At 47.6% G+C, this 22,674-nt stretch overlaps 2 protein-coding genes across 8 annotated transcripts; one reads left to right on the top strand and one right to left on the bottom strand.

Moving 5' to 3' along the window:
• The first annotated feature begins 178 nt into the window (after positions 1–178).
• On the top strand, positions 179–17,161 carry LOC136487162 (uncharacterized). 7 transcript variants are annotated; one of them, XM_066484291.1, is made up of 11 exons: positions 186–409; positions 732–1,257; positions 2,206–2,650; positions 2,797–3,175; positions 3,266–3,530; positions 3,915–4,359; positions 4,505–4,898; positions 4,989–5,229; positions 5,316–5,411; positions 16,153–16,208; positions 16,292–16,657. In XM_066484291.1, exons 2-10 carry the CDS (start codon positions 881–883, stop codon positions 16,199–16,201), a joined length of 2,691 nt encoding a protein of 896 aa, XP_066340388.1. In that variant the 5' UTR covers positions 186–409; positions 732–880; the 3' UTR covers positions 16,202–16,208; positions 16,292–16,657. The 7 variants fall into 7 exon arrangements, with proteins under 7 accessions (XP_066340391.1, XP_066340394.1, XP_066340390.1 ...); XM_066484292.1 differs by having other exon boundaries at positions 16,288–16,657; XM_066484294.1 differs by having other exon boundaries at positions 179–315; positions 16,153–16,658.
• Positions 17,162–21,097: 3,936 nt separating this feature from the next.
• On the bottom strand, positions 21,098–21,935 carry LOC136485634 (protein TOPLESS-RELATED PROTEIN 2-like). The gene is made up of 2 exons (XM_066482480.1): positions 21,512–21,935; positions 21,098–21,417 (listed from the first exon to the last, which is right to left on the bottom strand). The coding sequence occupies exons 1-2, from the start codon at positions 21,589–21,591 to the stop codon at positions 21,231–21,233; spliced, it is 267 nt and encodes an 88-aa protein (XP_066338577.1). The 5' UTR covers positions 21,592–21,935; the 3' UTR covers positions 21,098–21,230.
• Between the last annotated feature and the right edge of the window lie 739 nt (positions 21,936–22,674).

Below are 22,674 nucleotides of genomic sequence, written 5' to 3'. Positions count from 1 at the left end.
CAATATGTAGCCCAAAGTCAAGTAAGCCTTTCGCGCCACGGTCCATTTCACCGGCTCCGTTATCCTGCGCTATAGTACTATTTCACCGACTCTGACGCGGACTTGTGGCTTTAGTCTCACGCGAACCTGTGGGGCCCAACCAATGGCCGTAGTGGGAAATAAATAACCTCCGACGAGGCGAGGACCCCGTCTTCACTTCCTCCTCGCCGATCGAACTCCGGGGGCGCACTCGATCCGCTTGCTTGGTGAGAGTTGGCGGTGGCTTTGTTGGGCTGCTCGGGCGAGAGGCCAGGTGCTGCTGAGCCGCCCTTGCAGGTCAGCCTCAGGTTGCTAGGGGGGAGGTGCCGCGGGGCGAGCAGACAGACCCGTCTTGACTGCTGCCTGATCGAATCCCGTCCACGACGCCGTGGTAAAAAAAAGATTGGATTTTGTACTAGTCCGGCTTTTAGATCTTTGCTTAATCGAGTTTCACACAAACTTGAGGAGTGTTCATCACATACGGCATCCAAGTCTCCCTTTTTCCCCTTTCTTTTTCTTCTTTTTGTGTGTGTGTGGTCAGATGGTAATCCTCCACCCCAGCAAAATTTGATGACAATATCCATATGGTCTTGCGATTTTGCTAGCTAGATCTAACAAAGGAGCGAAAAGTAAACAAGGGAAAACACACACACACACTGTGACACTGACGACTTATTAGCTTTGTATCGTACTTTGGTTGATGATTATTTCAGGTGCTTGCATCAACGCGTACGCAGGAATTCTGAAGCTGTGCCGACCAGGGTCCTGGGCGTAAGACTAGGATGTTGCAGCGGGTCTGAACGATTGCCCTGCATCAACGCCGCAGCATCCTCCTAGCTTCAAGTCTTACGCGGACTTCACCATGAGTTCCAGTGGGTTGTGGGCTGAAGACCAGGGATCCAGGCCGCATCAACGGGTACGCAGGACGTCTATGCAAGCTGCTAAGCTGTCAGAAGAAGATGGTGTGTCGTCATCACAACCACCAGAATTGGAAGGCAAATCATCCCAAGCCAAAACCGCCAAGAGTGGTATATATATGCTCGTGTATGATGCAGTTCGGCGGCTGGGGTCCATTAGTGGGCTGATGCTGGTGCAGGAGCTGGTGCCTTTGGAGCTGATGCCGCTGGTGGTGGCGCTGTGGAGTATTTTGTTTCCTTTTTTGTCGCTGCAGCAGCTGACGCTGGTGCTGGCGCTGGTACTGGTGCTGCAACTGCTAGTGCCGGTACAAACCCTCCACAGGTATGGACATCCACGTACAAACTATACACATGCACAATACATACATTTGGTAGGCTATATTAGTCTGTAGTTAAGCTATTGAGGTGTTTTTTTTTATCTTTGTTTGGTTGTCCATAGAATCCTATATAAACCTCTGCTGTGCTAAAAGTAGACCAAATATTACATTAGCACGTCCCCAACAAGGTACTTTTTGCTAGCTATTTGTACATGGAGGAAAGAGAATGTCAAAAACTATAGCTAGCGACAAGTTCCTCGCCTAGCTCGCACAGGTCCCTATAAATCTACTCTCTCTGCTGAGCGAGACCCACTCTTGCCTTGCTGTGGGGCTCACAATTTTTTCCTTTTTTTTAATTTCTATAGCCGGCGATTTGCTTTTGCTTGTTGAGGATGCCCTTAGCTAGTATGTCAGATTTTATGTTATTAGATACTCAAGCTCATTGGTGCCAACAAAATGGAATATCCTCACATTCCCTGTTTCTATTGATACATGGAGCCATATGGAGGTGATAAAAAATACAACACACTGTGAGCAACCACAAACAATGTCACTATACGACTAAACACAGATTGCATGTGCAAGACAACTAAAAGCCAACGCATTGCATGTGTTTATGCTGCTTCGGATTGTACTGCATAAGTCTTAATGCATGCTAAGACTGGTGCAAACAATTAATCACACCCTCGTCTTTCACAATATGCTTCGCACCTTAGTATGACAAATAATGCTTATTCTTTTATTTACCTTAAATACTACATGCCATTAATTTACCATATTCGTATACGTAATGATAACATCGAGAGCAATACAGTAATCGTACTCTATTTCTGCTTTTACCTACTTTAAACTCTTAGAAACTATCTTCCCCATCTTGTAATTTATGTACTTATAAACAATAGAAAATCTTTCGATTGTCTCTTGTAGGGTCTTATATTTTAGTTTTGCCACAGGATCATGAATTTATGTCGCGCATGCATGCACGGGCATGGCGGCAGGCTTGTGAAGTGGGGGCCCCACGAATGGGTTCTGGACTCCGGCGCGTGGAACCACCATACCTCCAACCTGGCGCTGCTGCTTGAAGGCGGCTACTTCCAGTCTCAGGAGCTGGACAACAAAGATGCTCCATCAAGCGGGGATGACGCCACCGCCCCGCATGTCCAGGGGCGCGGGTCTATACGGACGGAGTGCTTTGACTTCCCAGGCGTCCACTATGTTGTTGGGGACGACACAAGGAATGTTGTGTCGGTGTCTCAGCTGGCTCGTGATCATGGACTGGTCACTGTCTTTAAGCCGACGTCTTGCCACGTCAAGGAGAAGAAGACCGGGAAGATCGTTGGCATGGGTCGCTTACGCCACGGCATGTACATACTGGATTCTCTACACATCGTCGGCCAAGTGAGTATACACACACACCTCGATCATCTCTTCTCGAACGACCCTGAGTATCCTGCGAGCACATTTAGTGTTGATTTACATCCATCTATCCAATGGTGCGTGGAGTAGGCTTCAATCTATTGATTCTTTTTTTTTCATATGCACAGCATATAAGAGACGGAGGAGCAAGTGGAGGTGATCGCCATGATGGAGCACATGGAGGTGGTGGAGGTAATGGAGATGGTGATAGCACAGCTGAAGGGCGTGGAGGAGGTGGAAGAGATGGTAGGGGAGGAGGAGGGACTGGAGCTAGAAACCAGGAAGAAAGTAGTGGAAGTGGAGCCGTCAGAGGAGATATTAACGAAATAAATGAGGAGGGGGAGGGCGGGGACGAAAAAGAGATTGAAGAAATGGATGATAATGATGAAGATGACATCAAGGAGATTGGAGAAATAAATGGCAAAGGGGAAAAGGAAGATGATGAGAAAAGAGGAGGACAAAATTCTGGACAATTGCACACAGGCTTGTTTGGCATGTCAAGATTAGGTACGAACTTAACTACTGCATTGTACAAAATATTCATTTCATTATAACTCTCTATTTGCTTTGAACTTACTGGATTGTGGATTATTGTAGATTGCATATGGTGGATTGTTTCCATATTGTGCATTGCAGCTTGCATATTGCAACCGTATACAGGCTGGGGGGCAGGAGTAACAATCTTGCCTGTGGATTTTCAGAGTCTAGCTAGGTTCTGGGTCCTGTTTATTTTGAGCTTCCAACTTTTAAAAACACCGATGAGCACAATCTGTAAAGAAGAAGAAACATTGGGGCCTTATCTCCAAGAATTATCTCCTCAAGAGCATAACAAGCGATTGTTTGGGCTATCACGATTTGATGCGTATGTACCTGCTGCACTATATCTCAAAGATATATATAAGGAATGTGTTCTAGAAAAACGACTAAACACAGATTGCATGTGCAAGACAACTAAAAGCCAACGCATTGCATGTGTTTATGCTGCTTCGGATTGTACTGCATAAGTCTTAATGCATGCAAAGACTGGTGCAAACAATTAATCACAAATATGCTTCGCACCTTAGTATGACAAATAATGCTTATTCTTTTATTTACCTTAAATACTACATGCCATTAATTTGCCATATGCGTATACGTAATGATAACATCGAGAGCAATACAGTAATCATACTCTATTTCTGCTTTTACCTACTTTAAATTTTTTCGATTGCCTCTTGTAGGGTCTTATATTTTAGTTTTGTCACAGGATCATGAATTTCTGTCGCGCATGCATGCACGGGCATGGCTGCAGGCTCCTGAAGTGGGGGCCCCACGAATGGGTTCTAGACTCCGGCGCGTGGAACCACCATACCTCCAACCTAGCGCTGCTGCTTGAAGGCGGCTACTTCCGGTCTCACGAGCTGGACAACAAAGATGCTCCGTCGAGTGGGGATGACGCCACCGCCCCGCAGGTCCAGGGGCGCGGGTCTGTACAGATGGACTGCTTTGACTTCCCAGGCGTCCACTATGTTGTTGGGGATGACACAAGGAATGTTGTGTCGGTGTCTCTGCTCGCTCGTGATCATGGACTGGTCACAGTCTTTGAGCCGACGTCATGCCACATCAAGGAGAAGAAGACCGGGAAGATCGTTGGCAAGGGTTGCTTACGCAATGGCATGTACATACTGGATTCTCTACACATCGTCGGCCAAGTGAGTATATACACACACCTCGATCATCTCTTCTCGAACGACCCTGAGTATCCTGCGAGCACATTTAGTGTTGATTTACATCCATCTATCTAGTAGTGCGTGGAGTAGGCTTCAATCTATTGATTCTATTTTTTCATATGCACAGCATATAAGAGACGGAGGAGCAAGTGGAGGCGATCGCCATGATGGAGCAGATGGAGGTGGTGGAGGTAATGGAGATGGTGATAGCACAGCTGAAGGGCGTGCAGGAGGTGGAAGAGATGGTAGGGGTGGAGAAGGAGGGGCCGGAGCTAGAAACAAGGAAGAAAGCAGTGGAAGTGGAGCCGCCAGAGGAGATATTAACGAAATAAATGAGGAGGGGGAGGGCGGGGACAAAAAAGAGATTGAAGAAATGGATGATAATGATGAAGATGACATCAAGGAGATTGGAGAAATAAATGGCAAAGGGGAAAAGGAAGATGATGAGAAAAGAGGAGGACAAAATTCTGGACAATTATCGTCTCGATGGCACACAGGCTTGTTTGGCATGTCAAGATTAGGTATGAACTTAACTACTGCATTGTACAAAATATTCATTTCATTATAAATCTCTATTTGCTTTGAACTTACTGGATTGTGGATTATTGTAGATTGCATATGGTGGATTATTGTTTCCATATTGTGCATTGCAGCTTGCATATTGCAACTGTATACAGGCTGGGGGGTTCACAGTCTAGTAGCTGGGTTCTGTGTCCTGTTTTTGAGCTTCCATCTTTTTAAAACATGGATGAGCCCAATCTGTAAAGAAGAAGAAACATTGGGGCCTTATCCCCAAGAATTATCTCATCAAGAGCATTACAAGCGATTGTTTGGGTTATCACGATTTGATGCGTATGTACCTGCTGCACTATATCTCAAAGATATATATAAGGAATGTGTTCTTCATAAGTTTGTGATATATGTATATGTGTCTGCAGGACTATGGACCCGACTGGGTCGTACCATCTTCCCGCTGGAGCCTTTCCTGCTTCGTCGACAAACGCAGCACGCCACTTGCTCATGGAGATGTCCAGGTTTTAGCCACCCGACGTCGCCACTTGCTCGAAACTTTCTCAAATTTTTACCACAGCCTCCGCATGCGATGACAAGACACGTCGTCAAGTTTCGTCATTTTCGGACTCCGTTTCGATTTTATAAAATTTAAAAACACTTTTCACGCGCGTGGCTCGGTGTGTTCCGACACCAACACGGTCGAAATTTCACGCGAGGCCCCGCACACGGCCTCAACATGCTCCAAACATCATGAATATCATTTTCTGAATGGCCGGATTCCATTATTTCATGTACCTGCAGTTCAAATCTGGAGCTGTCGGAAAAAATCAAAGAAACAGAAAAAATCTACGGAATATAGCAAAATAAATCAAAATGACCCCAAACTTGGAATATATCATGTACTTACTGTAGCAAGGCAACACAAAAAACTGGGATCGAAAATCGAAAAAAAAAATTAATTCTTTGCCGACTGCCATCAGTGGCAGTTGGCAAAGAGCCTTTGCCGACTGCCAGGGAGGATGGCAGTTGGCAAAGCCTGCGCCTTTGCCGACTGCTGACGGAGTGGCAGTCGGCAAAGGTGACGGCGTGGATGGCGTCAATCATGGCCTGCCTTTGCCGACTGCAATTCTTTGCCAACTGCCTGGCAGTCGGCAAATCCAGGCAGTCGGCAAATCCTGCTTTGCCGACTGCAGGAAATTCCAGTTGGCAAAGGGACCTCTTTGCCGAGTGTCGAAAAAAAACAGTTGGCAAATAAAATTGCAGTCGGCAAAGAGCCAGTTTCCTGTGGTGCATGCCGGAAAAGAGACACAATTGTAGCGGCGAAGCATCCGCTAGAGAGGAACCACGGCGGCCAAGTATCCACCGGAAAAAAGATGCGCAATGGTAGCCGGAAAGATCCGCACAGAGATAGCCAGCAACAACTTAACGGTGGCAAAAGTACCGTCGGAGAAGCGACAAGGAAGTGGCAAAGCATCAACCAGAGAAGCGACCACACTGTAAGGCAAACACAAGCATTGAAGGATATGAAGCGCATTCAGGCTCAACCCAAGAAATTCCACCGCCAACTGGATGACACGGCAACAACAACCACACGCAGCACTTGAGGAGGCAACGCCTCCAAGGATGGTTGCGACGTAGTCAGCGCCTCGGCTGCCTGTGTAGCAGGCACCAGATTTTCACCACGAAGATCTGTACTAGGAAGAAAGGAAGGTGCAACAACAGATGCCTCCAAAGATGGAAACAGCGCCCAAAGGACATCATCATCGTTGGCTAGACAGCAAGGCTTTCGCTTAGCACCTACTACCTGGAAGCAAGCAACGAGCAACCGCCCAGGGTTCCCGCAACCTAGAACCGGCCGATGCTAGCGCTGCCGCGGGACGAAGCAGAGGATAGCAGGCAACAATGGGTGGGCACAGCTTGCCAGCCCCGCAGCCGCACAGTACCAGGCCGCCCTAGCCCACTGGTGCCGCTCCCGGCCAGCCACAACCGTCGCAGCAGGCAGATAGCCACCGCCAGGCCACAGCCAGCTGAGCAGGCGCAGGCTTCGGCCACCCGGCCGCACGGACACCGGCTGCGTGCGCAAGGCCCGGCGGAACACGGCCTAGACAGGCACTGGGGCCACAGGAGAACCACCGCTAGGCCGCAGCCAGCCGAGCAGGCACAGGCTCCGGCCACACGGACGCTAGGTACGCGCGCAAGGCGGCCGAACACCCGGCACAGCCAGCCACCGGGGCCGCGGGAGATGAGCTGGCCGCCACCGCCACCTAACCTGCCACAGCCAAGCGCGGGGGCAGGGCAGCGCGCGAGCCGGCCGCCGCCCCGGACTGGCCTCCGCTGAAGCTGCAAGCGCTGGCCGGGGAGCAGCGGTGGCGGCCAGGGAGCAGCCAGCGGTGGGGTATGGTTTCGGTCGCCCCGAGTCGCCTCACGGAGGAGGCGACGCGGGGGTGGGGTGACTTTCCGTTTTCTTCTCGTCTTCGGTCCTGTAACTGCAGTCAGTGGCGGGATGGCACGTTGTTATTGGTTAATTGTAGAGCTTTTGTTTTCATGGATCGGTCCGGAATCATCAGATGCTCAGATGGAACCTCATGAATGGCGTTTGGTTTGAAATCATAAGCCAGTGCTGTCCGTCCGTCCGTCCGTCACCAAGTCGATCTGTTTCATAACTCCTCCAAGCCAATTTCCGGGATCGACTCATCCCTCAGAATAGTAAGGGCGACCGATGCTGCATGCAAGCTGAGCGAGTCCATACCCGATGAAGTTAATCATCGAACCAAGCACACTGTGACTGGGGCACATGGAATATAGATGGACTTTTATCAACAGAAATTAGAAATTAAGCTCTGGAGTAAGCAAGATGACTCACCACTCACCTCTGAGGACATGAGCAAAAAATGATTTTTGGTAGCTCCCGATGGCAGATGCATCCTGACTGGCACTCTGACAGGTACTTGATGCAGTTCTGATATACACAATCCCCACTACCGACAGTGTGGCCGCAAAATGCTCCAGCACAAGACACGTCTCAAAACAGAAAGAGAACACTGAAGAGGCAAAAGCCAGAATGAAATTGTTGATCCATGAACAACGAAGCGCACTGAAACTCTTCACAACATCTACTGCAAGCTGAAGTACCCAGTACAATATGCAAGCTCTTCGTGGTCCTCTATAATCATTATTAGTGAAAAATCTTTAAGTTATAGCTACTACTGGAAGGATAAAAAAACATAGACCACTCACAGCTGCATCACATAGCAGTACCTGCTGCAAAGGATACATGTAGCTTATGGAACAAAAAACTACACACACAAAGAGAAGAAAAAACATGAACCATACCAAGGTGTAGATTATACTCTGCAATTCCTACCAGCCTAATATATCATCCAACCTTCATCAAGAGGCACCAGTCTAGGTTAACAACTAACAAGTAATGCATAGAACTACAAATTATATAAGCATTAGCTATATACACTACAGGAAACGGGATCTTTGCCGAGTGTCAAAAATCGGGCACTTGGCAAAGACGTTCTTTGCCGAGTGCCGCACTCAGCAAAGAATTGCACTCGGCAAAGAGTTCTTTGCCGAGTGTCGGGCACTCGGCAAAAAAAGGCTCTCGGCAAAGCAATTCTTTGCCGAGTGCCAGGCTCTCGGCAAAAGCGCGGCACTCGGCATAGGCTGCCCCGCGTAACGGTGTTCGGCCACGTCCTTCTTTACCGAGTGCCTGTTGTTAGGCACTCGGCAAAGAATTTTTTATAAAAATTTTCTTTGCCGAGTGCCGCAGATGGGGCACTCTGCAAAGAATTTTTTTAATACTTTGCCAAGTGCCCCAAATCTGGCACTCGACAAAGAATTTTTTTTGAAAATACTTTGCCGAGTGCCCCTGACACGGCGCTCGGCAAAGATTTTTTTTTCCAAAATGTCCTGGTTTGTAAGCATCGTACGTGACAACGTGCACCAAACCTTCTCAAATTTCGAAAAAAAATTCTTTGCCGAGCACCATGTCAGGGGCACTCGGCAAAGTATTTTCAAAAAAAAAATTTCTTTGCCGAGTGCCAGATCTGGGGCACTCGGCAAAGTATTAAAAAAAATTCTTTGCCGAGCGCCAGATCTGGGGCACTCGGCAAAGAGAATTTAAAAAAAATTAAAAAACCCTTTGCCGACTGCCAGATCGGGGGCACTCGGCAAAGAGGGGATTTAACCCCTCCCGCCTAGGCCGGCCACGCACCCCACACACACGCCACGCGCACGCGCCGCCACGGCCCGCGCCGCCCGCGCGACCACGCCGTTGCGCCGCCCGCGCCCTACCCCCGGCCGTGCCCTGCCCCTGGCCGCATCGGCCCTGCTCCCGGCCGCGCTGGCCCTGCCCCCGGCCACGCCCCATGGACCGGCCGCCCCGACGCCGCCCGTGCCCGACTCCGGCGACCCCGACTCTGACCCCGACGTCGCCCGCCCCTACCCCCGGCACCCGTCAGGTATGCCTTCTCTCTTGTTGTTGTCGTGGTAGTGATAGTTGTAGTAGTATTAGTTGTACTAGTAGTGCTAGTGGTAGTAGTAGTATTAGAAGTAGTGGTAGTAGTAGTACAACTAGTGGTAGTAGTAGTAGTACAATTAGTGGTAGTAGTAGTAGTAGAACTAGTGGTAGTAGTTGTAGCAATAGTGGTAGTAGTAGTAGAACTAGTGGTAGTAGTAGTAGCAATAGTGGAAGTAGTAGTAGAAGTAGTGGTACTACTTGGATATATTCTTCTACATGGATTGATATCCAAACTACATGGCTTCTCTTGAGACATATGTGCTTGTCGGCCATCGTGCCGTTGTTTTTTGCAGGTTTTGGAAACCTCACCGTGTAGGGGAGGTTCTGCCGAATTTTTTTAAATGACAGTATTTTGTTCGATTTTTATAGAGAAGAGCCTGTCGGAGCCGAGTCGGAGTTCCTGTCGCCATGCCGGTCTGCCTACACCGTGTCGCCTCACCACTGCACCAACCCGCCACGACCCCGCTAGCCTGACTTCGCCGCCACCCTAGGTATAGCCCCTCTTTCCGTATTATGGTCGTAGATCGCGTAACCCAAGAAATTCCACCACCAACTCAATGACACGGCAACGACAACCACACGCAACACTTGAGAGGTAACGCCTCCAAGGATGGTTGCGATGCAGGCAGCGCCTCCCACTACGGAATACAGTAGATTTGCCGAGTGCCAGAGGCACTCGGCAAAGGCCTAAAAACACTCGGCAAACAGTTTGCCGAGTGTTACACTCGGCATCCAGCACATGGCATTGATTTGTCAGTAAACAGTAGTTTGTCGAGTGTTTTTTATCGGGCACTCGGCAAACAGTTTGCCGAGTGTCAATAAACACTTGGCAAAAATAAACTCTCGGCAAAAAAATTTTGACGGGATGGAACGGTGATGTCGAATTCGCCGAGTGCCCGACGGAAAAACACTTGGCAAAGTTTCTCAAGTTTGCCGAGTATCAGGAAGAAAACACTCGGCAAACTTTTTCATGTTTGCCGAGTGTCACGAATAAAACACTCGGCAAAGTTCTTCAAGTTTACCTAGTGTCAGGAAGAAAAAACTCGGCAAAGTTAGTAAACTTTGCCGAGTGCCAAAGCCATAACACTCGGCAAAGTTTAGACACTTTGCCGAGTGCCACGCCAAAAACACTCGGCAAACAAGCGAGCAATGGTCAGATTTTATGGTCACTTTGCCGAGTGTCCATTGGAATACACTCGTCAAAGCCAAAACACTCGGCATAAAGGGTTCCCAGAATGACAGAAAATGGTCTCTTCGCCGAGTGTTTTGCCTTGACACTCGGCAACTCCTCTGTTTGCCGAGTGTTACACTCGGCAAAGTGACCAAGACCCCCTCTTTTTTACTAATCTGTCACGTGTAATGGACCCCTCTCAATTCACAATAAACCATCACAATTCACAATAAACACATCATCACATGCACAATTATATGTCACACGCATAATAAACCATCATCATAGTTCACAATAAACCATCATCACAAGTCACAATAAACCATCATCACAAGTCACAATAAACCATCATCACAAGTCACAACTAAGTCACAATAAGCCACAAATGCAAATATAATCACTACGGAGGCCCTTGGAACCTCTACGACAAATCCGGGTCTTGAGAGATAATAAACTTGTGTGGCATGTTGAGCCACAATATAGACATCGTCTGCTGGTAAGACGGATGATTGTCGAATTTTGACTAGCCCAAGAATAGGGGTTCGTCTCACTACTGATGGATCAAACCAATGGCATTTGAATATGACTGGATTAAGAGGTTTACAACCATGAAATGTGAGTTCGTATATTTCTTCAAGTCTTCCATAGTACTCGACCCCATCAATGCCCAGCGTAAAAACTCCGGTATTTGTGGTTCTTCGATTGGGCCGACTCTGCTCATGGCTTATTGTGTGAAAGCGATAGCCATTCACGCCATAACCGGTAAAGGACTTGACCCTATAGGCACAGCCATCGGCAACCTGTCTCAACTCGGCACTCATAGACGCATTAGTTTGGCCCTACAAGTTCAAGAAGGGTGGTTCGTTATATTATTCGCATGTACAAGCATCTTGTAATGTCAAACTAAGTACGAGCCAAATTGGACTATACCTTCTGTTTGAACCAAGAAATGAAATCGGGCATTACATTTCCCGCTCCCTCTCTGAGAAGGGTGTCAGCTTCCTGCGGGGTAGGTTCCCTTGATTCACGCCAGAATTGACGATGAAATTCCCTGTACCAACGAGAAACATGGGAGTTGGACACAGAATAGTGACTACTTGAGAACAAGTTTGCTGAGAACTTACAGCATGTACGGCTCCACTTCGGATAGGATGATCAACACATACAGCATGATAGCGCGCCACTCTTCATGTTTCAAGATCTTGGTGGTCGAACCACTTGCACTTCCGAGTTGCCCTCGGAAAATGCTAAGGCTCGATTCATCTTCACTGGCATTGTAACGAGAGGGTGGATTATGCACGCTAGGAAGGTTGTCAGCATAGTATTTTGTTGTGAAGTTTGAAACCTCCTCCTAGAATCTTTTGAATGGGGGGGGCCTCTGCAATGGATGCTTCAATTTTGTATTTGTTTTTACATTTAGTTCGAAGAACCTTTTGACATCTCTCAATTGAATAGCACCAACGGCCCTGCACAGGCCCCCCATTCATGCTTCATACGGGAGGTGCAGGATCATATGCTGCATCGGATTGAAGAAGCCGGGTGGAAAAATCTTCTCCAACTTACAGAGCAACACAGGCGCCATTTTTTCCATTTCTGCAACCAAGGTACGTGATAACTCCATGGCACAAAGCTGGCGGAAGAAATTGCTCAACTCCGCTAGCACCTGCTAGACATGCTCAGGGACATAGCCTCGAGCCATCACTGGAAGTAGGCGCTCAAGCCATATGTGGTAATCATGACTCTTGAGCCCGTTGACTCGCATAGTAGCTAAGTTCACTCCCCTCTTCAGATTCGCTGCATACCCATCAGGGAACATTAACATTTGGAACCACTCTAGTACCTCCCTCCTTTGGGCCCTCGTCAGGACGAAATAGGCCTTAGGCTTTCTCCATGACTTGCCGGCTTTGGGAGGCGCCATGTCCAGCTTTGGTCTATCGCATAACCTCGCTTGATCCACTCTAGCCTTAACGTTATCCTTTGTCTTATCAGGAATGTCCATGATTGTACCAAAAATTGCCTCAGCGATATTCTTTTCAGTGTGCATTACAACAATGTTATGTGGAAGAAGAAGATCATCAAAATAGGGGAGGTTCCACAAGCACGACTTCTGAGTCCAGTCATGTTGCTCGCCATATCCCACAAAACCACCTTCTTGTTTATTGACCTTGAGAGCGTCTAACTGAGCGCGAACCGTGGCTCCTGTCATCATCTGCGGTTTAGGGTCTTTAACTACGACACCTTTCGTAAAGTTCTTGATGTCTAGTCTGAATGGATGGTCAGGAGGGAGGAATTGTCGATGTTTGTCGAACGAAGAATACTTGCCACCCTTCGTCAACCAAATGAACATCAGAGAAGCCTTGCATACCGGGCATGGGAACCTCCCGTGAACACACCAGCAGCAGAAAATCCCATATGTCGGCAAGTCATGCAGGGAGTACTGGTACCAAACATGCATCTTGAAGCTTGTCTTTGTAGTTTGGTCGTATGTCCATACCCCTTCCTCCCAAGCACAGAGCAAATCATCAATCAGAGGCTCCATGTACACACTCATATTATTCCCCAGGGTGTTTTGGAATTATCAACGACAAAAATATGTTCTATCGTTGAAAGAGGACGCCAGGGGGGAGATTGAGGGGGATAACGAACATGGGCCAACAGGTGTACGGGGCAGCCGCCATTCCATAAGGATTGAACCCATCTGTTGTCAGCGCAACACGTACATTACGAGCCTCTAGAGCTTTCTCATGATAAATCTCATCAAACCTTGTCCAGGCTTCACCATCGGATGGGTGTACCATCTTCTCAGGATTGTATCGACGTCCGTTTTTATGCCATGTCATCTGTTTCGCGGATTACTTAGTCATGTAAAATCGTTGGATCCTCAGTATGAAAGGAAGGTACCGTAGGATCTTCACGGGGATTGCGAGCTGCCTCTTCTGACCATCACCAGAGTCTACCTCTAGGAACCTAGACGATTCACACTTCACACAGTACTTTTCTTCCGCATACTCTTTCCTAAATAAGATGCACCCCTTCGGACAAGCATGTATCTGCTCGTATGGCATCTTAAGTGCATCTTAAGTGCACGAAGGAGTTTCTTAAGATGCACCCCTTCATACATGCTCTTTGGCAAGATGTGACCATCCGGGACCAGGCTGCCAACAACTGTGAGCATAACATCGAAGGCGTCTCGACTCAAGCTAAACTGGGACTTCACGGCCATTAGGGGTGCAATGGCATCCAGTTGAGAAACCTTGGAATACCCATGAAGGGGTTGCTGTGCCATAGACAACAAGTCGTAATACGCCTTTGCGGTAGCTCTGGCTCCTCCTCCCTACGTCCTTCATCGAAGTGTGCTTCATGATAGTCATTTAACATGTCTCCTACCCCGGCATCCCCGTCATATTCCTCGATGCGTTGTCTCACGACCTCGTCTCTCCCACGATCGGCTTCACCATGCTAGATCCACCTGGTATAGTCTGCTGTAAATCCATTCTTGCAAAGATGTTTACCCATGACCAGCTTGGTTTGCCGACGCGTGTTTGCACATTTGCTGCAGGGACACCAAGTGACACTAGCTCCTTTAACCCTTGCAAATGCCCGTTCCAAGAAAGCATCGGTCTTGTCAATCCATTCTTCGGTCCACGAACTCTGACTAGAGCGGCCCGTGTACATCCACTCACGGTCATCCATCCTCTAGCATATCAGCGAGTAATATAAAAAATCACGTTGCATCTACACGTTCCTATACTATCTAATAGGTAAAGATAGGTCCTAATCCCACCCGAGGATGTATAGATGGGGTTAGTTTCCATGCTCTACTCCTATCCGAGATAGAATTTCGGTAGCACCTCCCCGTTGTTCTCCAAATACACGTCCTGAAAGGGAGATTGTGTATCCGGAGAACAACAGGGAGATGTTGCCGAAACTCTATCACGGATCGGAGTAAAGCATGGAAACTAACAACATCTACACATCCTCGGGCTGTCCAAAAATCATGGACAATTTGAAACAGATACAGTTATAGATATGCAAAGATCTGCATATTTCCAACCGTATCTCTTTCGAACGGGAGACGCCTAACTAGGTTACGTGATATACGAACATGGTATGGAAAGAATGGTCTTTTATGCCTCACCTTGCTGTCCTGCAAAGTGACGAGTCAAGGACGTTGCAATAGCCTCTCCTGCAATAAATGAACATAATAGTGTCAAATCTAAATTTTGGCAGCACCTCCCCTGCACGGGGAGGTTTCCAAAACCTGCAACAAATAAAACGGCACGATGGCCGACAACCACATACACTCGGCAACAAATGGCACGATGGCCGACAACCACATACACATCTTATACCTTGCAAAACGACGGCAAGTTGTGGGGCGGCGGGAGGGCAAGGCGGAACCAGACGGCAGGGTGGGGCAGGGAGCGGCGGCAAAAACCTGCAAGTTGAAGATAATAGAGAGCCAAATGCATCGGGTCAGTAAGTGTATAGCGAGATCATTAAAAGAATGGCAATCATTGGCATGGAAAGTCTCCAAAATATGAGACGTTATGAGACACAGACAATACATGGATAAATCTGTCAAATTCAACATTAACAAATCAGACACCCAATAACGGTTTTCCAAACCCAACATCCAATAGCAGGGAAGAAAGAAACAATAGCGGTTGAAGGTGTCAATAGCATACAAAGATTGACAATACATGTATGGCAGATCCATACATGTCGCTTGACTGTTTCATGAGCCGTGTTTTTCTGTCGTAACAAATCCATGTAAACATGGATATAAATAAAAATTTAGCGAAACCATCGAACAGTATTTATCCCCGCTCGATGGGTGTGGGTGTGGGTGTGGGTGCCTGCAAACAGAAACTGTTGCGGACCACGACCACACGGACTCTGATGCACGAACCGGGCCGTAGACAGGTGGGCTCGGCTGCTCGGCCGGCAGCGACACGACAGGAGACTGCAGCGTCCGTCCATCCAGCGCAGAAGCCCGCGCGATTCGCGGGGAATTTCTTTTTCGTTTCCTTTCCTCACCTGGGCCTAGTTTAGATTGTAAATTTTTGCAATCCGGATACTGTAGCACGTTTCGTTTGTATTTGACAAACTTTGTCCGATCATGGATTAACTAGGCTCAAAAGATTCGTCTCGTGATTTACAACCAAACTGTGCAATTAGTTATTTTTTTACCTACATTTAATGCTCCATGCATGCGTCCAAAAATTGATATGATAGAGAGAGTGAAAAAACTTGGAATTTTGAGGCAATCTAAACAAGGCCCTGCACGGCTGCACTGCACTGCATGCCTCACCTGCTGCCGCTGAGCAGCAGTACACACTCCACTGCCCACTCTAGAATCGGCTTCTGCTATATCAGTGCCCTTTTTAACTTTACCTTTGCTTCTTTTACCCTCTTCCTTCCTTTTTTTTTCTCCCCAGTTCATCCCAGGGTTCTTTTTTCTTTTTAGTTTGAACCATCAGACACTCTGCGTCTTTCACGTTGCATGTTTTCTTTTTTTGTTCTCCCATACAGTATCTCATTCATTTGTCAAATGAAGCAGGATGGTCCAGTTCATGAATCTATCCACCTTGGTCAGTGGTGAGAAATGAAACTAAGGTCAGTAGATACTAGAAGAAAAGAAAAAGTGGTTGGCTGCTTTGGTGCGTAACTGGCTGGCTGGATCTTGTTTGCAAAGGCAGGCCAAAGGTTGACGAGCTGGAGTATGAGGCAATGAGTGGCACCTCAGTACCTCAATCCTCAGAGGATGGCCATGGCGCGAGTGGGTAGCTTTTGCGCATGATTGAGCGGAGCTGGAGGGGAAGGGGAGACACTGCAGGTGCGGGGTGTCAGACCGGGGAGCATCTAATGCTGCTGACAGCACTGCATGCAGACTGTGTAGTACAACTATACATACAGCCTCTCCAGTACAGTGCTGTATATTGGCACAGTATCGTACACGTACTGATGATTCTTTAAGATGCATTAAGATTGGTTCTTAGTCTCACTGAAGACTTAAGCAGCTAGCTGCGCTGTGTATGTGAAGTCTGGAATGGTCCAGGAAAATCAAAGAGAAATTCATCTTCTTTTCTTAATTCTTTTTTACTTAAAGAAAAGGACTGTATGTATGCATGTAAAGAACAATGTAGTTACCAGTTTATTAAAAAATATTGACAATGACACTTCAAACTTAGATGGACTTATATTTGATCAAACAAAGTGCTATTTATGTAGCAACTGGTAATTCCAACATCTCATTTGTGTTCTGAACTTCCACATGCCTCCTGGAAAGGATATATCACCTATCTAGTGTATCAGGCATGCAGCCATGCATATCCACCAACTAGCTACATTAAATTTTTTTAACAAAAAAACTATTCAGACAACCCCGAGCAGCATGAGAAAGATGGGAAAGGAAAACACCGTACATGTGCACCATTGATCAAAGTAATTTTTCATCGTTCTCTAGTTTCCAAACACTCCACAGAATGTAATTTCCTAATGACCCTGCTGTTCTTTTGCCCAGTCGAAACTTCCAGAGAACTCAACATTTGTGAACTGCAGATGATTACTGAGCAGCCTATGACAGGGATTCCCAGGTGAGTAAATGGCGGTACAATCATATATGCAGAGTACCAAAAGAACTAGTAGTAATCTAGCTTTCTGCATTTCTACAGAGCAACCTGGCTGCAAATGCGTCAACATTCCCATCAGGAGTAACGGCCTTGGCAGACTATGTGCATGGGAAAGGGCTCAAACTAGGGATCTACAGTGATGCAGGGTAATCCTACTTATAGTAACAAAAGAATAGACACAAAGTCACAGAAAAATGTTCATCAAGATGCTTAAACTAGAAAAATGTTCGTCACAGAAAAATGTTCGTCTCTGTTCTATCCCTAATCTCCAAATAGTTATGGAAGCGAAGGAATGCAGTTATCAATCCAAAGCTAGACTAAATATTGTTAAATCCTTGGCGGCGCATTTAGAAAATCTTATCGGGGCGGGCGGCGCCGGTGGCGGGACGCGCCGGGGGCGGGGCGGGGCGCCGGGGGCGGGACGGGTCACCGAGGGCTGGCGGCGCTGGGGGCGAGAAGCGCCGGGGGCGGGCGGCGCCTCGAGCGGGGCAGGGCGCCGTGGGCGGGGCAGGGCGCCGAGGGCGGGCGGCGCTGGGGGCGGGACGCGCCGGGGCGGGCGGCGCCGGGGGCGGGGCGCGGTGGGGCGGGGAGGCGGCGGCGGGTGGCGGCGTGCGGTGCGGCGTGTGTGTGAAGGGCCGGGCGCGGTGGGGCGGGGGTATATGAACGCATATGCCGAGTGCCAAGATCTGGAGCACTCAGCATTACTTTTTTTAATGTTTCATTACGGGCCGATACTGTGCAGTGGGGCATGTCGACAAAGTTACCGAGTGTCCCTTATATGACACTTGGCAACTGTTCTTTTCGCCGAGTGTCAGGTACAAAACACTCGGCAAAATAAATCTATATTTGCCGTGTGCCAAGATCTGGGGCACTCAGCATTATTTTTTTTATGTTCCATTATGGCCCGATACTGTGCAGTGGGGCCGGTCGACGAAGTTGCCGAGTGTCCCCTATATGACACTCGGCAACTGTTCTTTTCGCCGAGTGTCAGGTACAAAACACTCGGCGAAATAAATCGATATTTCATGCTCCACCGTCCTCCTTCATAGTGTGTTCTACTAAATTTGTTATGATGTAATTTAAAAATACCTTGTCAAATTCACTCAACAATGCATATTTGATTTTTCTACGAATATTAATCCATTATTTCATGCAGTTATAGCTCAAATTCAATATATATAATTAAAATTCTATAATTGCAGTTAATAAATTAAAATTATCAAATTGATCCGAAAAATTACCAAAATTTGACGTGAACGAATCTATGTTGTCTATTGCCTATACAAAAAGTTTTGAAGTCAAACCCCGATTTGACCGTCACTTTGACTCCAAATCTTATCGGATCCTTCGAAACGCTACAATTCTTGTACAGAGATGCTTCTGTTTGTAAAGGTCTTACGTGACAAATTGTGCGAAACCTTCTCAATTTTTTTTTCATAGTCTCCACGTATGATACCAGGAGATCTTGACAAATCTCGTCATTTTCAGACTTCGTTTGCTTTTTTTAGAATTTAAAAACCATCCGGCCACACGTTCGTGGTCGTGTTTCCTGAATAAAATATTCAAAAATTCTTTTCATTTCCCTAGTAAGGCCCCAAAATGGACTCAATAACATGAATATGATTTCTCCACTCAATTTATTCCATTATTTGTATAACTTGCAGTTCAAATTTGACTTAAACCAAAAAATTCCTCTAAATGCAATAAATTACTTAAATATAGCAAATAGATGGAGAAATATATCAAATTTTAACATGTAGTACCACATGATGTATGTGGAGAGTAGAAAAAGTTTGGAGGGCAGGAGAGAAAAAAAATTATTTTGCCGAGTGCCATTAATATAAAAAACACTCGGCAACAACATTACTTTGCCAATTGTAAACAAAAAACACTCGGCAAACAAATTAGGTTGCCGAGTGTCAATAAAAAACACACGGCATAGTTTGTCTTTGCCGAGTGTCTCTAACGGACACTCGGCAAAGTTTTAACAGCAGGACGGCGCACCCAACGGCCGTCAGATGGCCGCCGCACGCCCAGCGCACGTGATTCCAGTTTGCCGAGTGTCCATTTTTGCCGAGAGTTTTTTGTAGTTTGCCGAGTGTTTTATTTTTGGCACACGGCAAAGTTGGTTTTTGCCGAGTGTTTTATATTAGGCACACGGCAAAGTTTTCGTTTGCCGAGTGCTATATGTTTGTCGAGTGTTTTATTAAATACACACGGTAAATGTTGTGTTTGCTGAGTGCCCGATGAAATACACTCGGCAAACCGTAAGGCACTCGGCAATCCTACTGTTTCCGGTAGTGTCCGCTGCCTGTGTAGCAGGGACCATATTTTCACCCCGAAGATCTGCACTAGGAAGAAAGGAAGGTGCAACAACAGATGCTTCCAAAGATGGAAACAGCGCCCAAAGGACATCATCATCGTTGGCTAGACAGCAAGGCTTTCGCTTAGCACCTACTACCTGGAAGCAAGCAACGAGCAACCGCCCAGGGTTCCCGCAACCTAGAACCGGCCGATGCCAGCGCTGCCGCGGGACGAAGTAGAGGATAGCAGGCAACAATGGGTGGGCACAGCTTGCCAGCCCCGCAGCCGCACAGCACCAGGCCGCCCTAGCCCACAGGTGCGGCTCCCGGCCAGCCACAACCGTCGCAGCAGGCAGATAGCCACCGCCAGGCCGCAGCCAGCCGAGCAGGCGCAGGCTCCGGCCACTGCACCCGGCCGCACGGACACCGGCTGCGTTCGCAAGGCCTCGTGGAACACGGCCTAGACAGGCACTGAGGCAACAGGAGAACCACCGCTAGGCCGCAGCCAGCCGAGCAGGCACAGGCTCCGGCCACACGGACGCTAGGTGCGTGCGCAAGGCGGTCGAACACCCGGCCCAGCCAGCCACCGGGGCCGCAGGAGGTGAGCTGGCCGCCACCGCCACCTAACCTGCCACAGCCAAGCCAAGCGCGGGGGCAGGGCAGCGCGAGCGGGCCGCCACCCCGGACTGGCCTCCGCTGAAGCTGCAAGCGTTGGCCGAGGAGCAGCGGTGGCTGCCAGGGAGCAGCCAGCGGTGGGTTATGGTTTCGGTCGCCCCGAGTCGCCTCACGGAGGAGGCGACACGGGGGTGGGGTGACTTTCCGTTTTCTTCTCGTCTTCGGCCCTGTAACTGCAGTCGGTGGCGGGATGGCACGGTGTTATTGGTTAATTGTAGAGCTTTTGTTTTGATGGATCGGTCCGGAATCATCAGATGCTCAGATGGAACCTCATGAATGGCGTTTGGTTTGAAATCATAAGCTAGTGCCGTCCGTCCGTCCGTCCATCACCAAGTCGATCTGTTTCATAACTCCTCCAAGCCAATTTCCGGGATCGACTCATCCCTCAGAATAGTAAGGGCGACCGATGCTGCAAGCAAGCTGAGCGAGTCCATACCCGATGAAGTTAATCATCGAACCAAGCACACTGTGACTGGGGCACACACTACTAGAATCTCGATTTTTTCTGACAGTGCGAAAACCCACAGAAAAATTCGAATACCGTCAGAAAAATATTTTTCTGACGGTGTACCCTCAGAAAAATACCCACAGAAATATAATGACAGAAAAATCCAATTTTTCTGTGGGTTCACCGTCAGAAACAATTTTTCTGTGGGTCTCGCACGCACAGAAAAATTGTGTTCGCCCAGATTAAAACTAATTTTTCTGTGTGTTAATCCACACAGAAAAAAGAAATAAACGCACAGAAAAACTCATGTTTTTTTCTGTCGGTCTAGGTGAACTCACAGAAAAATTCATTTCGCCCAGATTAAAAAAATATATAATAGATAGCATACATATAAAGATCCAAATGTTCAACACATTCATTAATGACATCTGGGCTACATAGAGATGATGTTCAAATGATCCGGCATCAATACATTCAAAAGCATTACCATCTCATCTCAAAGTTCAAGTCTCAGTCAAGATGAGTAAAGTACCAGCATGCATCATTGAGTCATATTATACCTAAAACTAAAGCTAACAGATTAGAGCCTATCAAGGGCCTCGAGGTACTTCTGCTTGCGGATGTCAAAGAAGATCTTCATGGAGTAGCGGTTGTCCTCCAGCATGGTGAAGCCGTTGAGGTACCTCTCCACCTCGTCCCACTCGCCGCCCTGCACGAGGTCCTCGAAGTGCTTCATGTTGAAGTAGAAGCCCGACTCCTGCTCCAGCCTGCACGGGCAACCGCAAAAAGCATCAGAAATCCTAGCTCACCCAGCAAAGAAAGGCTCCAAAAACCCCATTCATGATCATGGCGAGTACTCACTTGTGCACCGTCTCCTTGAACTTCTCCTCATCGAGGAACTGCAGGATGAGGAAAACCAGCTCCCTGCTAAGAGACGACATGGCTCCCCTGATCACAGTCGGAGCCTCCAGCTCTCAAAAACCCGCCTAAACCTCGGGCCGCCACCCATGCAGACATTGAAGGTTGCTACTGCTACCTCACTTATAGTGCCACAATACTTTTCTAAAAGTACCACAAACTAATAAACTAGTGAATTCTACATTTTCACAACCACAATTGAACATAGTTTTGCAATTCAGTTAGCCAAATCAACATGGATCATGATTCCTGGCTGACCAAACCATGCTTTAAAATGTCCCATGGGGAGAAGAAGTCCAGCACTCCTGAGGCATCAAATAAAAATGACCCATGGGGCAAATCAGAAAATACATTTGACAAAAGAAAAGGAAATGGAGGTGATAGTGCCTGGGAGAAGAAGTCTGATGATGGCCATGGCAATTGGGAGCATCCCAGCAACTGGAAATGCCAGGGGAAAAAAGAAGGCAGATGGTAACTGGAAATGCTGGAGATGGAATTGGAAGACCAAATGCCAAGTCTAATGTAGGATCCAGTTGGGGTGAGAAAGATAAGATGGAGTCTGATGAGCATCTGAAAGTCCCAAAAGAATCAGACACATGGAATACAGGGAAATCAAATGAAAGTCCATGGGATAACACTGATGCACTACAGGATTCCTGGGTTAACAGTATTTCACCTGGAGCAAAAGAACAAGAGCAAAAGAACTCGAGAAATGGCTCAGATTTACCCATTATCAGCATGACAATTGCAACTTAATTTCACCTGGAGCTTAATTTAATTCTCTCTCTCTAATGGGAATTGAACTGGCCACAGAACTGGTTGCTTGTACTGGTACAAGCCATCCTAGTTAAGCAGCAAACAGAACAAAATATCCCAAGTACCAGCTCATAAGGTGCTAAAGTGCAGAAGTTCTCTAATGGAAACTTGATTCATCATAGCCACTCAAGAGTAGTACAAAACAAAAAAAGTCACAAGGTACGCGAATGGTGGAGGCAGGCAAGCGCTGCTCCAACATGCAGGGGTGTGACCTCAAGGACGCATCCCTCCCAGACCCTATGGCCTGAACCCAACATCCATGCGCTGGAAAAATAGCAAAGTGCAGATAA

The sequence above is a fragment of the Miscanthus floridulus genome, chromosome 10, assembly GCF_019320115.1.
Source record: "Miscanthus floridulus cultivar M001 chromosome 10, ASM1932011v1, whole genome shotgun sequence".
NCBI lineage: Eukaryota > Viridiplantae > Streptophyta > Magnoliopsida > Poales > Poaceae > Miscanthus > Miscanthus floridulus.
Note: the sequence above shows the minus strand (reverse complement) of the source record. Positions and strands in the feature narration are given on the sequence as shown.